Consider the following 13,711-nt stretch of genomic DNA (forward strand, 5'->3'; position numbering starts at 1 on the left):
TTTTTACGTGCTCTCTGTAGATAGCTCTGACATTACTGCAAATGTCAGATGCCCAGTGTTGTTCAGGTGTATTAAGTGTATTTAGTAGTCAGTTTACCCCCAATAAGTGTGTAAAAATGTAGCTGGGTCTTGGAATTCTAATTGCAAGTCCAGAGGATTAATATCAAGTATATATTTTATAAAGGAAAGAGTTTCTGAAATAGAAATCATGGGGTGTACTATAATCCAACACAGAAAACCAGACGTGTGTACTGAGAGAATGTGTTCATGGGTTTGCAATTTTTTTCATCTTTGTTTCGGTGTTTCTCCAACTAGAAAATATTTTAACTTTGCATCTAACAGGATGTTTTAAGTATGAGGAATAAGCAAAAAATCAGCAGAGCACATAGCTGTGATTTACTATGCTGTCAGTAGTGCTGGATGCAGTGAAGGAATGTTGGTTGTTTGAAAGTGCTGGAGGACCCATCTCATGCTCATCTGTTTGACTTGGTGCATAAGCATTTGCTGTTTTATTGATTGCCAAATGCCTCAGCTGCCAAAATGTCTCCTTTTTGATGTGCTGTGGCTTGAAATGATAACAACTGCTTCTTTTCAACGTCCCCAAATTTTAATTTTCTTTTTCATACTTGATTTGGAAAATGTGACACATCAATGAACTGCTGGTTATGTCACATCTCCTAGGTACCTTATGGATGTGTTTATTATTTTTTCCTGTTTTCATACTCTCTTGTGGGCAAAAAGCTATGAGTAGCCAGTTGTCACATCTGCTGAGTTTTTCAGGATTTCATGCCCCATTGATGGTTCAGCTGCAGTTTTAGGCACAACTCACTGTGTTATTAAGTCCTATCTTGTCTATTTTGCTGTATCTTTCCTGGCAAAGTGTGAAGCCTCAGACTTGGAAATCAAGAAATGCTCTGAGTACTTGAACTAATGAAGTCTATTTTGTATGAATTTGTGTCTTGAGGTTGATTGATGTTAAGGCTAAAGAAAATGAGAATTCTGTTGCTGAACTTAGGAAGCGTGCTGGATCTTGTAGATGAGTAAGTGTGAGCTTACACTGTGCACTTTTTGTCACTTAGAGCACCTGCATAGGCTTGATCCTTGACCTGGGTGCTTGTTCATGCAATGAAGGTAAAATTTCAAATTATTTTTTAGATTTCTAGAAAACTCTCAAATTTGTTTTGTTCAATATTTTTAAGGGTGGGCAAACATATAAAACTCAGCATTCCTCTAGAGAAATTATAACACACTACTGTTTTTAAAACAGCTAAAATTTTAGGAAATTAAGATCATCTTACTTGGAGTAGGATAAGTAATTTCCTTAGTTAATTTTCAACATTCAAGTAGCAGATAATTTGGGATATTTTTTTTTCCCGTGTTAAGATAGGTGGAGTGTATTTCTGCCTGTGCTAAACCTGATCTCACTATAACTCCGAATATTCATGGCAGAACTTTAGTATTTTGAAATTATATTAATAACCTTAAATTAGCCTGTGACCCATATGGTTAATTTCAAACTTTTATTTATTGAAATTGTCTTTTGCTAAAAAATTTTTTAGAAATCTTGTGCAAATAACCTGGAAACTTGCTTGTGTGTTTTTTTTTAAATACAATTCTACTAGTAATTTTTTATGAGCATGTTTACTTAATTTTAGCTTTGTGCTAGTTCAGAGTAGAAATAAAAAATGCTATGAATGCTTGTATCATTACATATTTTAATGTTCTATCATAAAAATATTTTGTGCTGTTGCTCAAGAAAAATTTCTTCTAAAAAGGGAAAACAATATTAAGAATGAAGGTACTGTTGATAATTCTTTCACCGTGTGATATTTTAATAATGAAATAATAGCATAAGATCTAAACAAAAGTGTGTTGTGCCAGTGTGTCAAATGTAATGCTTTGCCTTCACAATTACCCCCTAGTTTCAATCCTGACTTCATTTTGGTTTTTTGAAAAAGTGACTATGGGTGTTGCTGAAGAATGCAGTGTACTTGCTTGGCTTGTCTGCTTGGAATGTAATGGTAAATCTGTTGTATTTACAAAAATATCAAGCAATTTGTCCTTTCACAACAGGAGAAAGGCAAATATATATTTAAAAGAAGGGATTGAAAATAATCTGATGACAAAAGCAGAGAGAAAAAAGATGCTTCTCGATAATTGTTTGTGTACATGCTGACATCTGACAGTTTTCAGGTTAATGTGAAGCAGATATTGTCCTTTCATTGAGGGAGAGGAAAAGTGATCTCAATTTACTCTGCAGTTATTTCAGGATACCTTGAGGTAAGAATGTGCCTGAGGATAGGTAGAGCAAAGCAGTTGGTGTCTGGTAACTTATTACACAAGGGTAAATCAGCCATTTGCTGGAGCTCCCTTTTGAAAATCTATCGCGCTCTTCAAATTCTGCTGTGTTATGTTTGCTGGTTTTTCAAATAGATTTGGGCAGCCATGCTTTGGTTTGCAATTAAACAGACAATTTCTTTAGGCATTTTTTTTCTGCTTCACTGAAGGAAAGAAAAATGTTTTATATCCATTTATTACATTCATTGGCAGTTTCATTACTCTGAATATTCAAAACTCATGGAATGAGAATTGCAGCTTGGAAGAAATCCAAAGTTCTCATTGTTAATGGTGTTTCAAAGAATCATATTCTGAATTATCTGATAAAGGTTACACTTTATTAGATTTATTGATAGCTTTCCTCATGGGTTGAGCATAGGGTTGAATTGCTAAATGAAAAGAGTGTTTACTTCTAGAAAGAAGTTGCTTATATTCTATTTTTAGTCTTGGTCTTGGCCTTCTAAATCTTGATTAATCTCAGTTTTGTCTTGTAGCTTGTAGATAGTTCCTAATGACTGAAGCTGACATAGCTGCCACATTCTTGTTTTATGTAATAGAAAAATGTCTTGTCCTGCTTACACTTCTTTGAGGAAAGCCCTGATTGCTCTGGCTTCCAGGACCTCTGCATACAGCACTTTTTGTTCCTTTGTTGTTGCCTATTCTGTTAAATCCTGATACTCAGCCGGGTGTAGTTCGGTGCCCATGAGCAGCTCGCAGTATGAACAGCACCGCGATGGCACGTCCGTCCTTCCTTCAGACAGACTGACATTCCCATTCCTGTACGGCCTGGCTCTGACAGCTGTGGTCACCTCACCCTGTCAGGCAGTGTGCTGCGTGTCCTGGTGCACGTGCAGAAGAATTACTTTTGCAGAGTGTCCTTAAATTCTCACACAAAGGACATTGCAGGCAGCTTTCAGGGAGCAGCCATTTGATGTGGCAGTACCTGTGTGATCACAGTGCTGATCATGTTCTATTTTTACATCCTCATGTGACAAAAAGCTCTCATTCATCCTGACTCTCCTAATCAGGGTGTTTCAGCCACTTTTATTTCTGTTGTGTTCAGTCACAGTTGGAAAATGAGTGTATTCTTCAGCGCATCTGTTTTGAAGCAGATCTTGTTTTGAAGAAGAATAGTGTCTTGAGATGCAGTGTTAAGATGGTTTTCCTGTCTGTTATGGGTTAATTAGAAGAGTTAATATAACTTAGAATTTTTTCCTGACTTTAAAGTTTGCTGAATAATTTTGTAAACACTTCTGCCCATTGGAGCAAAGAAGTGTTCAGAAGAAACTAGAATGGCCACAGAAGGAAGCAAAAAAGAAAGACAGACTAAGAAACAAACCTGAATAGCTGCAGGTTACATATTTAGCCTTGCTCTACAGGGATCTATTTATTGATTGTATTTATTTGTATTTCAGTGCTGCTTTGGAGTTCCTATTGTCTCTGTGGTTCCCATCCTGAAAAAAATTGCTTTCTAACCAGCCAACACTGGCAGTGTGAGAAAGGAAGTGTAATCCCCATTTTGCAGTTGGAAAGAGGCAGAGATGGAGTCTGGCTGTTCTCAGCTCACACAGGACGTCTCTGGGAGAGACAGAAATTGAACCCAGATATGTTGCTTGAGTCCTACTGAGTCTCAAGGCAGTCTTTTCTCAAAACTGAAGAAAATGCATTTATTTGATATACTCATCTCAATGCTTTTCCTGTGGATACTATTTGAAACATCTGGGGATTTTTTAAAATTCAAATTCATTTTTTTTTCTTGCTTTTCATTTTATATTTAGCACTAATATTTGATGTGAGATGGAATGGAATTTACAGCTTCACTATGTGAAGGATTGAAATAGAATAAATTTTAATAATAGTTTGAACATAATTAAACACATTTTTTCAAAGAGATTACATTTTTTGATAATCTTTATTGTCATTGCTATGTAAAAGATTTAGATCTGTTTCCATCTCTTTTTCATAAATTGATGCATATGCAAAAATAGATGATATTTCAGATGCTTTAAAGGAAAAATATTTCCCCCCTACTTTATTAAAAGCAGATAATGGCTTAGACTGTAGGTTTTAATTATTTTCTTTCTAAAGTATTCAGAAGTTGATAACTTCTAATGTACCGTGCAAATCTTGAAGTTGGTGTTGGAATGTGGTGGATCTTTCTGTGATCTCATCTGGGAGAGAAGTTCTTTTTGTATTGGGGAATTTCTTCAGCAGTGTAGGTGCAAAACCAATTTTATTTTTACCGATTTAAATTTCTCCTAAGATTTTTTTACCAGAACACATGAAGAAACTACCTAAGTCCCAGCCACGCAGAGTTAGAACAACTCTGTGTATTTGAAAACCACAGCAATTTACCCTGTAACTGGAAAAACGATCTCAGGGAGCCTTGGAAAGTTGAAAACTTTGGGCTGTGTTGCTTTTTAATATCTGCAGGCTGCTTCAGAGGTAGTGAGTGCTTCTGGACACCTATGCAAAGTATCAGCCTTTGACATGATTGTGGCAGCTTGGCTTTGTTAGCAGGTTAACATTCACTATGTAGAATGAATTTAAACAATCTGCTGAATTCTTAACATGAGAACTGGATTTACTTTTTTTTTTCCCCAATATTTTATTGAAGTTGCAAACTGGTGCAATATTGTCTGTGGCTGTAGGCAACAGCAATAAAAATGGAGCTAAAAGTTAGTTTTGTACTGACACATCTAAGAGGAGAGTTGCAGGTGGAGGAGAGGTTTGGCACAGTGTTTAGGAGCTCATCTGTAGCCTTGGCTTTAGACTTACCATTCTATTTTTTGAAGCTCTCTGGAGGATCTACCTGGACTGTCTCCAGGTGGAACAAGTAGAACCACTTTGAAGAGAAGGTGAATGAGCATCAACTGACAAATCGGTGTCATCACAAGTAGTACTGGCAGAAAGATCTTGCAAATTTACATCCTGCAGTGTTTTATCTTGAATTAAAACCTTAGGAAGTAATTGGACTGGCTGGCAAAGGATCCATGTTTGTGAGTGTGATTCTTAAACAAGCCCAGTATGTTATACCGTATTCAGTCTGCCTGTGGAAAATTAACTATGATATGAAGGGCACCTTGCTATGCATCTGTCTTAGGATTCTGTTGGAGAAATGTTTCGGGGATTACAGTTGTCCAGGCATATGGAATAGTAATTGCATGCAAATACATTTTACGCTTTTTAGCTTGGCTCTGTCAGCTGCAACGGCTGGCTGTGCCTGTTTAGTGAAGGGATGCATTATAAAAACAGACAGACTATTAAATGAAAAAATGAGGATGAAAACAAGAGGCCAAAATACAAAATATACTTTCTTATTAGTGACTATGGAAATTCTGTACCTAAAACAACCCTGGATTTTTTTAGTAGTGATCATACTGATTTAGTATTTATTCATGGGCTATATGGATTTGTGTTGCTTGCTGCCTTCTTTTCTCTGTGCAAATCTCTGAAGATATTGTGAGCTGCATGAGGAGTGGCTAAAAAAGGAGTTTGTAATTGTGTCTTTACAGTACACTTAGGTTCAGCTCTTAGTTATGAGACCAAGGTGTTTTGGTTTTTTTCTTTCGGTTTAGGTTTTTTAGAATTTTTTTTGTGAGCTTCAATAGTTTCTTGAAGGTTAAGCCTTGAAATGTTGCTAGCTTTAATTCTGATGTAGCCATGCTGTTCACTGTGTCAAAATGTTTCTCAGACCCCTTGGCTACCATTGCTGGCACCTTGGTGAGGACCAGAGAAACCACAGAAACACTACAACCAGCACAAATTAATCCATTTGATTTGCTTATTATCTCTTTTTATCTGATAATTAAAATGGACTCTTTAGTTCAACAGAAAACCTATGCACAAACGACATTGATTTGTTTTGATAGGCTTATTGGAAGACAAATGAGCTTTTGAATTACTAGTAACTAAGGAGTGAGAATGATGATAAAATCCTGTGAAGTGCTTCATAAAACTAAGTTCTGAGGAAGTCTGTGGCTGAAATTCAACATCTATTCATAGTGTTTTTAGTTTTCATCTAATCTAAACAGTTTTAATTATTTTCGCTTCCGCTGTCTGAAGGGTAGGGGTGGTTCCTACAGCACAAGGTGTTCTTCAGTGCATGGCAGGGGCAGCACTGAGCAGGACTTAATAATTAATTAAACACATCTGTTTCCAGTCAAACACGCTCAGACCAGTTTGTATCAAATAGAATGGATCACACAGCATTTTTTATTATTGTGCTTGTAAGGTGAATGGATGCATTCAGTAATGGGGGAAGTGCCCTTTGTGATTGAAAGCATTATTTTTTTTCTTTCTTGTTGCAGATAATAACCTTAGCATTTTAGGTTTGACAAGAACAATTGAATTACTAACACAAAATAGGCTTATTTTGAATTTGGATTTATTTTGAAAGCATGAGTAAAGAGCTTATCCAACAATAAGAATGCAGTTCTTTGAAACTCAGATCTAGTCCAAGAAACTAGAATATGAAAAAAGTGTTGCAAGCAATTTTTGAACTGGGCTTTGTTCACATGTCAACACATTTTATCTTCAGTACTCTTAAAGGAAAAGAAAATTTCTATGAATATCTCTGGCACTTGGCAGTGGAGCAAGCTTAAAATGTAACTGACAAACCATAGAACAGAACCAGTTCCTTCCTGAAAATTGTTCTTTTCTGTCACTTAAATATCATTTTGGGGAGAAGGGATGTAGAAATTGTTCCTTGAGAACCTAGGTATTCTTTTGATTTGCAGGGGAAAGAGACTTTAAGGAGATAAGCCCTTCTGAACATAAAACTCCATACTTCCTTGATATGTCAAGTATATATATAAACTTGCCATGTAGTTGAGTGTTAAAAATGAAGAAGAGTCAGAGCTAGATCCTGATGTCTAATGTATCACCTTGTATGTACGAGATGTGTCCCCAAGCAAAATAAATAACACTCTGAACTGTGACCAAACCATGAGATAAATTATAAACCATATATTTTGGACTGTCCTCTATGGCCTCTAAGCCTTCTATGTCAGTCAGGTAAAAATCTGACATTCATCAACTGTTTCCAAAATTAACTTTCCTAATAATCTTTCCTCTGTTTTCTGTCCAAAAACGTTAAAGAATCTGGGGTATACAAAAATTTGAGCCAAAGAAAGAATTCCAGCTGAGGTCAATAATAGTGTTGTTTTATATAGGGAGGCTTTATATTAGGGTTTGGTGTCCCTGACACCAGACCTTGGGATTAGTGGAAAGGTAAAATTCCTAGTGTAGACCCAATACTTGTTTTTTATATAAATGATATTTAATACTTATGTAATTATTAAGGTAATTATAACAAATTATTTAATAATAAATAACTGTGCTGCTTTACTGAGCAATGTAATATGAAGCATTGCTTATGCAGAGAAGAGCAGGAATATTGTACAGGAAAGAATGGAGTAACCTTTAGGACTGGAGCTCTTGGGTGAAATTTGCATTTAAAGATGAGGAAATGTCTGATTCCAGTGATGTGTTTTCCCTTTGATGTGAAGACAAGTGAAGGGAGCCCGCCTGATGGTTTTGGTTGGTGTCAGCGAGCCAGCAGTGGTGATTGAGCTCTCATTAAGGCAAGCATTTCCTCAGTATTATCTTGGAAGCTGTTTCCAGGACAAGCAAAAGTATTGATGCTTTTGCAAAAGGCAGTGCTAAACTTCGGAGTCCCAGGTGCAAAATTAAACGTGTCTGGAGGGAAGGGCTTCTCCTCCCCTAGGAAACAGTGCAAGTACAGCTAATTTTTTCAGGAGATGAAGAGTTTGTAGATGTATTCTATAAATGCATTATGGATGTAAAATTCAACAAAGAAGAGGAAAGACATTTAACCTGAAAGTTAGTGATGATATAAGAAACTACGAAATAGGTGTAGGTAAATTCAAGCTAGAAATTGAAGGCATGCAAGGCTCAGACAGCATTTTTCCTACATACTGGGCTTAATATTGTCCATGCTATTACAAGTGCTGCTTTAAAGCAGGCACAGTTTTTGCCCTGCTTTCTAATTCCTGTTAGAAAGCTTTCAGCACCCAAATGAATTGGACTCTGAAACTGCTCTCCACAAAATGAAGTGTAGGTAAAAGGCCCAGCTCTTTTACAAAGGAAGTTGTGTCCACAAATAGGATTGTGTGATGTGGTTAGCTCTGACCACACAGAGCTGCTCTGTAACCTGCTGATCTGTACAAGTGCTGTGCCCTTTCCTATTTCTGTTACTCCCTTAAATTCCAACATATCTGATGTTTTCCCTGGAAAGGTTACTCTTTTAAGTCTATATTTGAAAATTCCTGATAATGAATGGTGGTCACGTTCCTTTTTCCTGTTTATTTCTTTGCTTGAATGTGGCAACAGTGAATTAGCATAAATGGTCTGAAGAAAGTAGTTAATATAAATTAATTTGTATTCTTCTTAAATCCTTTGAATTTACCTCCTTGAAGATACATCAAAGATGAGTTTGGTTCATAAATATGTTCAGAAGATGAATACAGTCGGGGGAAAGAATCCTGTTTTATGGTATTTTTAAAACCAGAAATAAATCCTTTATAATCAGTAATTGACCTATATGATATGTTTTTTCCAGTTTGTTTCAGATCCTTGTGCCAGCAACCCCTGTCTCCATGGTAACTGCAGCACCAGCGGGGATGGCTACCTCTGTGTGTGCAGTGAAGGCTTTGAGGGAAGGCACTGTGAGCACTCGCCCCACAGCCCTGCAGCCTCCCAGGGCACAGAGGCCACCTCACCCCGGCACAGCAGCCCAGCCTCGTCCACCCTGGAGCCTGACATTGCTCTGCCCCGCTCCAGGGCCACTGTGACGTTACCTACGTGGCAGCCAAAGGCAGGACAGAGAGTGGTGGATCTCAAATGGGATGAAATCGAGGTGAGACTATTCGGACACGGTGAAAATTCACTGACAAAAAAACTTTAAAGTGTTATTTTCGGGTTGTCTTTTCTGCATGGTTTCGTGATCTCTTCAGGAGAAGACTGAAGATATGAACCTTGCCCTGAGTTAAAATGCTGATAAAATTAAAATAAATCCCCATTTGATCCATGTTATGAGTAATGAACTCAAGCTGGCTAGTGTGTTGTATTAGATACTTATTTGAAATGGGATATTGGTTCTTTCAGACAATTGTGTGACAACGTATCTCCAAACATCAAAAAAATTAAGGAAATGCTAAAAGTTAAAGCAATACCTTTGATATATTTTTTGGTATTTGCCATTGCAATCACATTTTGCTACATGTTTCTGCATTATTAAGACAACATAGTTGCTTGAGGATTAAAAGTGGTAGTTAATACATTACACAGGGCACAGTTCTAGGGATGCAATGACAGTGGTGGAAACTTCTAAATGTCTCAATTTTAAACTTTTATTGTAACTCCTACAAACGAGTCTCTATCAAAACTTAACAATATCCAGTAAAACTACAGCTGGAAAGCACACAACATATGATCCTTAAGAAATGTGATCTTTGCTTTCCACCTTGTACTCTGTGCTGTTTATAATGCTTAAATGTTTTGCGTGGACTCAAGTGTCTGCAAAAATAAAAACAACTGATCAAAGTTAACAAGGTTATTGTTAAAGTAATGACCACCTTAGTACCAAGTGCTAGGAATAATGAAACTTTTGCTGAAAAAAATACTTTAATTTCTGTAGGCAAAGAATTGGAATTTTTCTGGCATGTTTTTGAGAGAGGTCTTGTAATATAATTTTATTTCAGGTTATTTAGGAATAAATAGGTAAAATGTCAGTTGTATCTTTTTTTGAAGTGTTTCAATGAGTTTGATTCTCCTGAGGTGTTTTAACATACTGCATAATGAGAAAGTGAGCAGGCAGGAGTTTAATCATGGAACAAGTGTATTTTACATCACTCTTCGCTAGCCCAAACAAATTTGTTGATGTTTCCACTGTAAAATTTATTTAATCAATTTTCTGTAAATAGAATCAGACCATGTAAAATGTATGTTTGGTGTGTTACGACTCTCTGGTTTTAGCTGAGGTAGAAGCATTTATAGGGCTGTATTCCATTTCAGTGGGAGTGCTGGTGGGCAATGTCTGGAGCATTAAACTTTATTTCCTGGAATTCCATCCCTTATATCTATTACTTTACAGTAGAACCACAGTCAGGCACCACAGATGGAGTTTGGAGAGAGCACTGAAGCAGAAACAAACAATGATCTGCTCTTATTACTTACTTTTAATGCAGTCTCATCTCTGCATGGATGGTCCATATGTCCTGATCAATTAAGGGCATGCTCTTCCCTGTACCAGATTTCCCTGGTGTGTCTTCCTCAATCTGTGGTTTGGTGTTGTATAAGGAACATTTCTGCCTGGTTTGCATTTTAGGTAGATTCAGTAAGAATTTCAGTCAAGCAGTTAATTCACAAGTGAGTATTTCAGTAGCTGAAATTTACTCTTCTGCATGTCTTCTGTTAGCTAAGAAGTACAGATAGGTCATCAATTGCTATTGCATGACTAACACTAACATGGAAATTACTTGCTATCCTATTAGAAAATGGCTTGTGTTGATATGTTTTAATATACTGTGATGGGTCTTGTATTTTTGACAAGCTCTCCAGTGTGGCATAATGACCTTCTACCTTGTTCTTTGGAAGTCACAACAAGAGAGATGATTATCTGAAACAAAGAGATTTCAATTGCTGATCAAAGACATTCTATCTGATCTCTATTAACTGAGGAGAGTTGATTTGCCTGAAGGTCTGTGCTCCAAAGCCTCTTTGGTGGAGGTTTCAAAAGTCAAATGTGTTAATAACAAAAACACTATCTTTCCTCATAGCTGTAAGAATTTTGCAAAACTTCATCCTTCTTCACTCTCTTAAAAGGAAGAGTAGCTGTAGGTTTTGTATTGCAAAAATGTGCTGTTTTGATCTTTGAGTTTCTGAGGACAACAAATATGTTCTTGTTTGTTTTTTATAAATCTTCCAGGACAGTCTGTTTTCCAAATTATTCTATACTGATACTGGAAGTGAATTAATGTTCTTCAGACACTTTTGTCTCTGAGAAAAAATTTGCCAGACTCTTTCCAAGTGAAAACTCTCACTATCTTTGCAAGGATGAAGTTTCCATGACAGCTTTTCTGGGAAGTTTTGGGAACTCAAAAATGAACACCTGAGAGAAGTAAGCTGTCTAGGAGAGGCATGATGTGTGCTTAGAGTTGGACATGTTTTCTGTTTTCCTTGGATACCAGGGATGCATTTAGTACTGCTTGCTGGAATCAACTGTCTCAGTAGTGTCTGTACCAGTAGGTAAGGTACAGATGTTTTTGGATGCAGATGTTTTAATTTCTGAGTGGTCTTCATAGAAGAAATTAATATTTTCTTGATGTGCAGATTAAGGACTAAAACCATAGATCATAAGCAAGAATTTTTTCTCTTAGTTGATTTTCTTTAGTATAATATGAATTTATCTTTGTGCTCATCCATTGAAAGATAATTATTTTTCCTACTTCGGGCAACTGGTTCCCCTTATAAGAGAGATCCAGGTAACAATCCACATTTACCCAGTTCAAACATCTTTTGTGTTACAGTGTATAGGAGATATTTATTAGCCAGTAATGGAGGGAAAAAGAAACCATCTCATTAACCCTATTCAATTAATGGATATAATAAAGGCTTCAGTGTACAAAATCAACCATAAGAATAGCAGTACCATACTCGTATATACAGCTTTTCATAATAGACCTGAAATTCTTTCAAAGGAAATCAGCTGTATTATTCCCATTTTACAGACTGAGATGCTGAAGCACAGAGCAGTGAAGTGATTTGCCAGGTGCACAGCCAGAAATTAGAATGCTGAGCGTGTGAGTCCTAGCCTAACCTTCTATTTATACTGCAATTCTGTGCTCAGATCCAAGGGTTTGGAACCAATGATTAGAGGCTACAATAAACTTCTAATTCCCCTTGCAGTGGGGACAGCACTTGTTTTACGTGTGTCCTTAGTCAGTAAATTGCAAGCCTTCAGGAGTGTGGCTGAGTCAGGTGTAAAATCCCGAGAGTGTTCCTGCTCTGCAGCAATGGCAGAATTATTCTTAAGTATATTCTTGAAACAGGAACATTTAAGTCTTGACTACTTTTATGTGTTGCCAAATGTTCATGCATTTTTTTTTTGGTCAAAGTATGATATAGGTGCAGAAGAAAGAACAGAACAATAGCAGAGGAAAGACCCATTTGAGATTGCTAAATACAGAATAGAAACTTGACCCTTAAAAATGATGTCTTAGGAAAAGCTTTCACATGGAAATGGGTGAAGGTTGGAGTATATATGCTTGTCCTCTTCTTACCCTATTTTCTTGCCATTCCCTCTTATTATTGCTGTTAAGTTCTGGAATGTGTAATTTTGGTTTGACTTAGGACAGCTCTTCTAACTGTGTATAAGATTTGGTTTTGAAATCTCTGTAATTTTTCTTTTGCTCTGAGAAAAAGATATTCTACAAACACATAAGGAGAATGAAAGAAGCACAGATTTTGGTAGAATAATATTAGCTTTCTTCTAGGATAAATCTGTAACTTCAATAACTCTTCTGTACAATATTAATTTATGGAACTTTTTGTTTATATAGAAACATCATTTCCATAGACAAGTTGATGTAGAGCATCTCTTGGGTGCTAGGATAGGTGCTAGTCTTTACTATATATATTTTCTAAATAAACCCTTGAATATCTCTAAAAACTCAATATGCTTAAACAAAACTTATGTGAAGTTCATACAAACCTCAGTTTATTATGTTCCATTACTAATCATGTTTAATAGATAGTCATAAATACTAGCTTTCCTAAAATCAAAGCTCTTTAAGACTTCTAGGGAGTACAATTACATCAAGATATTGAACATCTTCTCTTCTTAAGCTATAGTGGTGGGTGGGCTCAGGATTTTTTGGTTATCCAGACCTGTTTTTGAAAAGTATCTGGATTCATTTAACTGCTCTTTCAGGAGTCATCCTGTTTTGAAGTCCTAGAGAGTATGAGGGAAAAAGAGAAAAAAAATAAAGCCCCAAAACCTGATGTGTTTACTGCCTTTCATTGTTTTTGTGTAGAAGTATCTATAGCTGACTTGACAGTCTTAGGTTGAAGTTTATGTCCCAGCTTATCCTCCAGTGGCCTGAGCTCATACACTGCATGCAAAGATTTGACTATGTGGAATTTTTGCTCAATGAACTTGTTTACACAGTGTTTATCTTTCTTTTCAGAACAGCTCCATACACTCTGGAATAATAAATGACTATTAATTCTTCATGGCAGTAATCTTTGTTGAATGACTGTGCTGTGATCTAAGCAGAGGATAGGCAGCTAAGCCTCACACAGCCACTTGCTCACTGCCCCATCCAGTGAGATGGGAGAGAGAATTGTAAGG

The 13,711-nt window shown here is 36.6% G+C and overlaps 1 protein-coding gene across 1 annotated transcript in view; it reads left to right on the plus strand.

Annotated features, from left to right (window-relative positions):
* DNER (delta/notch like EGF repeat containing) overlaps positions 1 to 13,711 on the plus strand; it is a 111,342-nt gene that overhangs the window by 36,751 nt on the left and 60,880 nt on the right. Inside the window, exon 2 of the mRNA XM_064385883.1 lies at positions 8,921 to 9,217. Coding sequence (XP_064241953.1) covers positions 8,921 to 9,217 — 297 coding nt within the window. The remainder of the gene's footprint in view (positions 1 to 8,920; positions 9,218 to 13,711) is intronic.

The sequence above is a fragment of the Passer domesticus genome, chromosome 11, assembly GCF_036417665.1.
Source record: "Passer domesticus isolate bPasDom1 chromosome 11, bPasDom1.hap1, whole genome shotgun sequence".
Lineage (NCBI taxonomy): Eukaryota > Metazoa > Chordata > Aves > Passeriformes > Passeridae > Passer > Passer domesticus.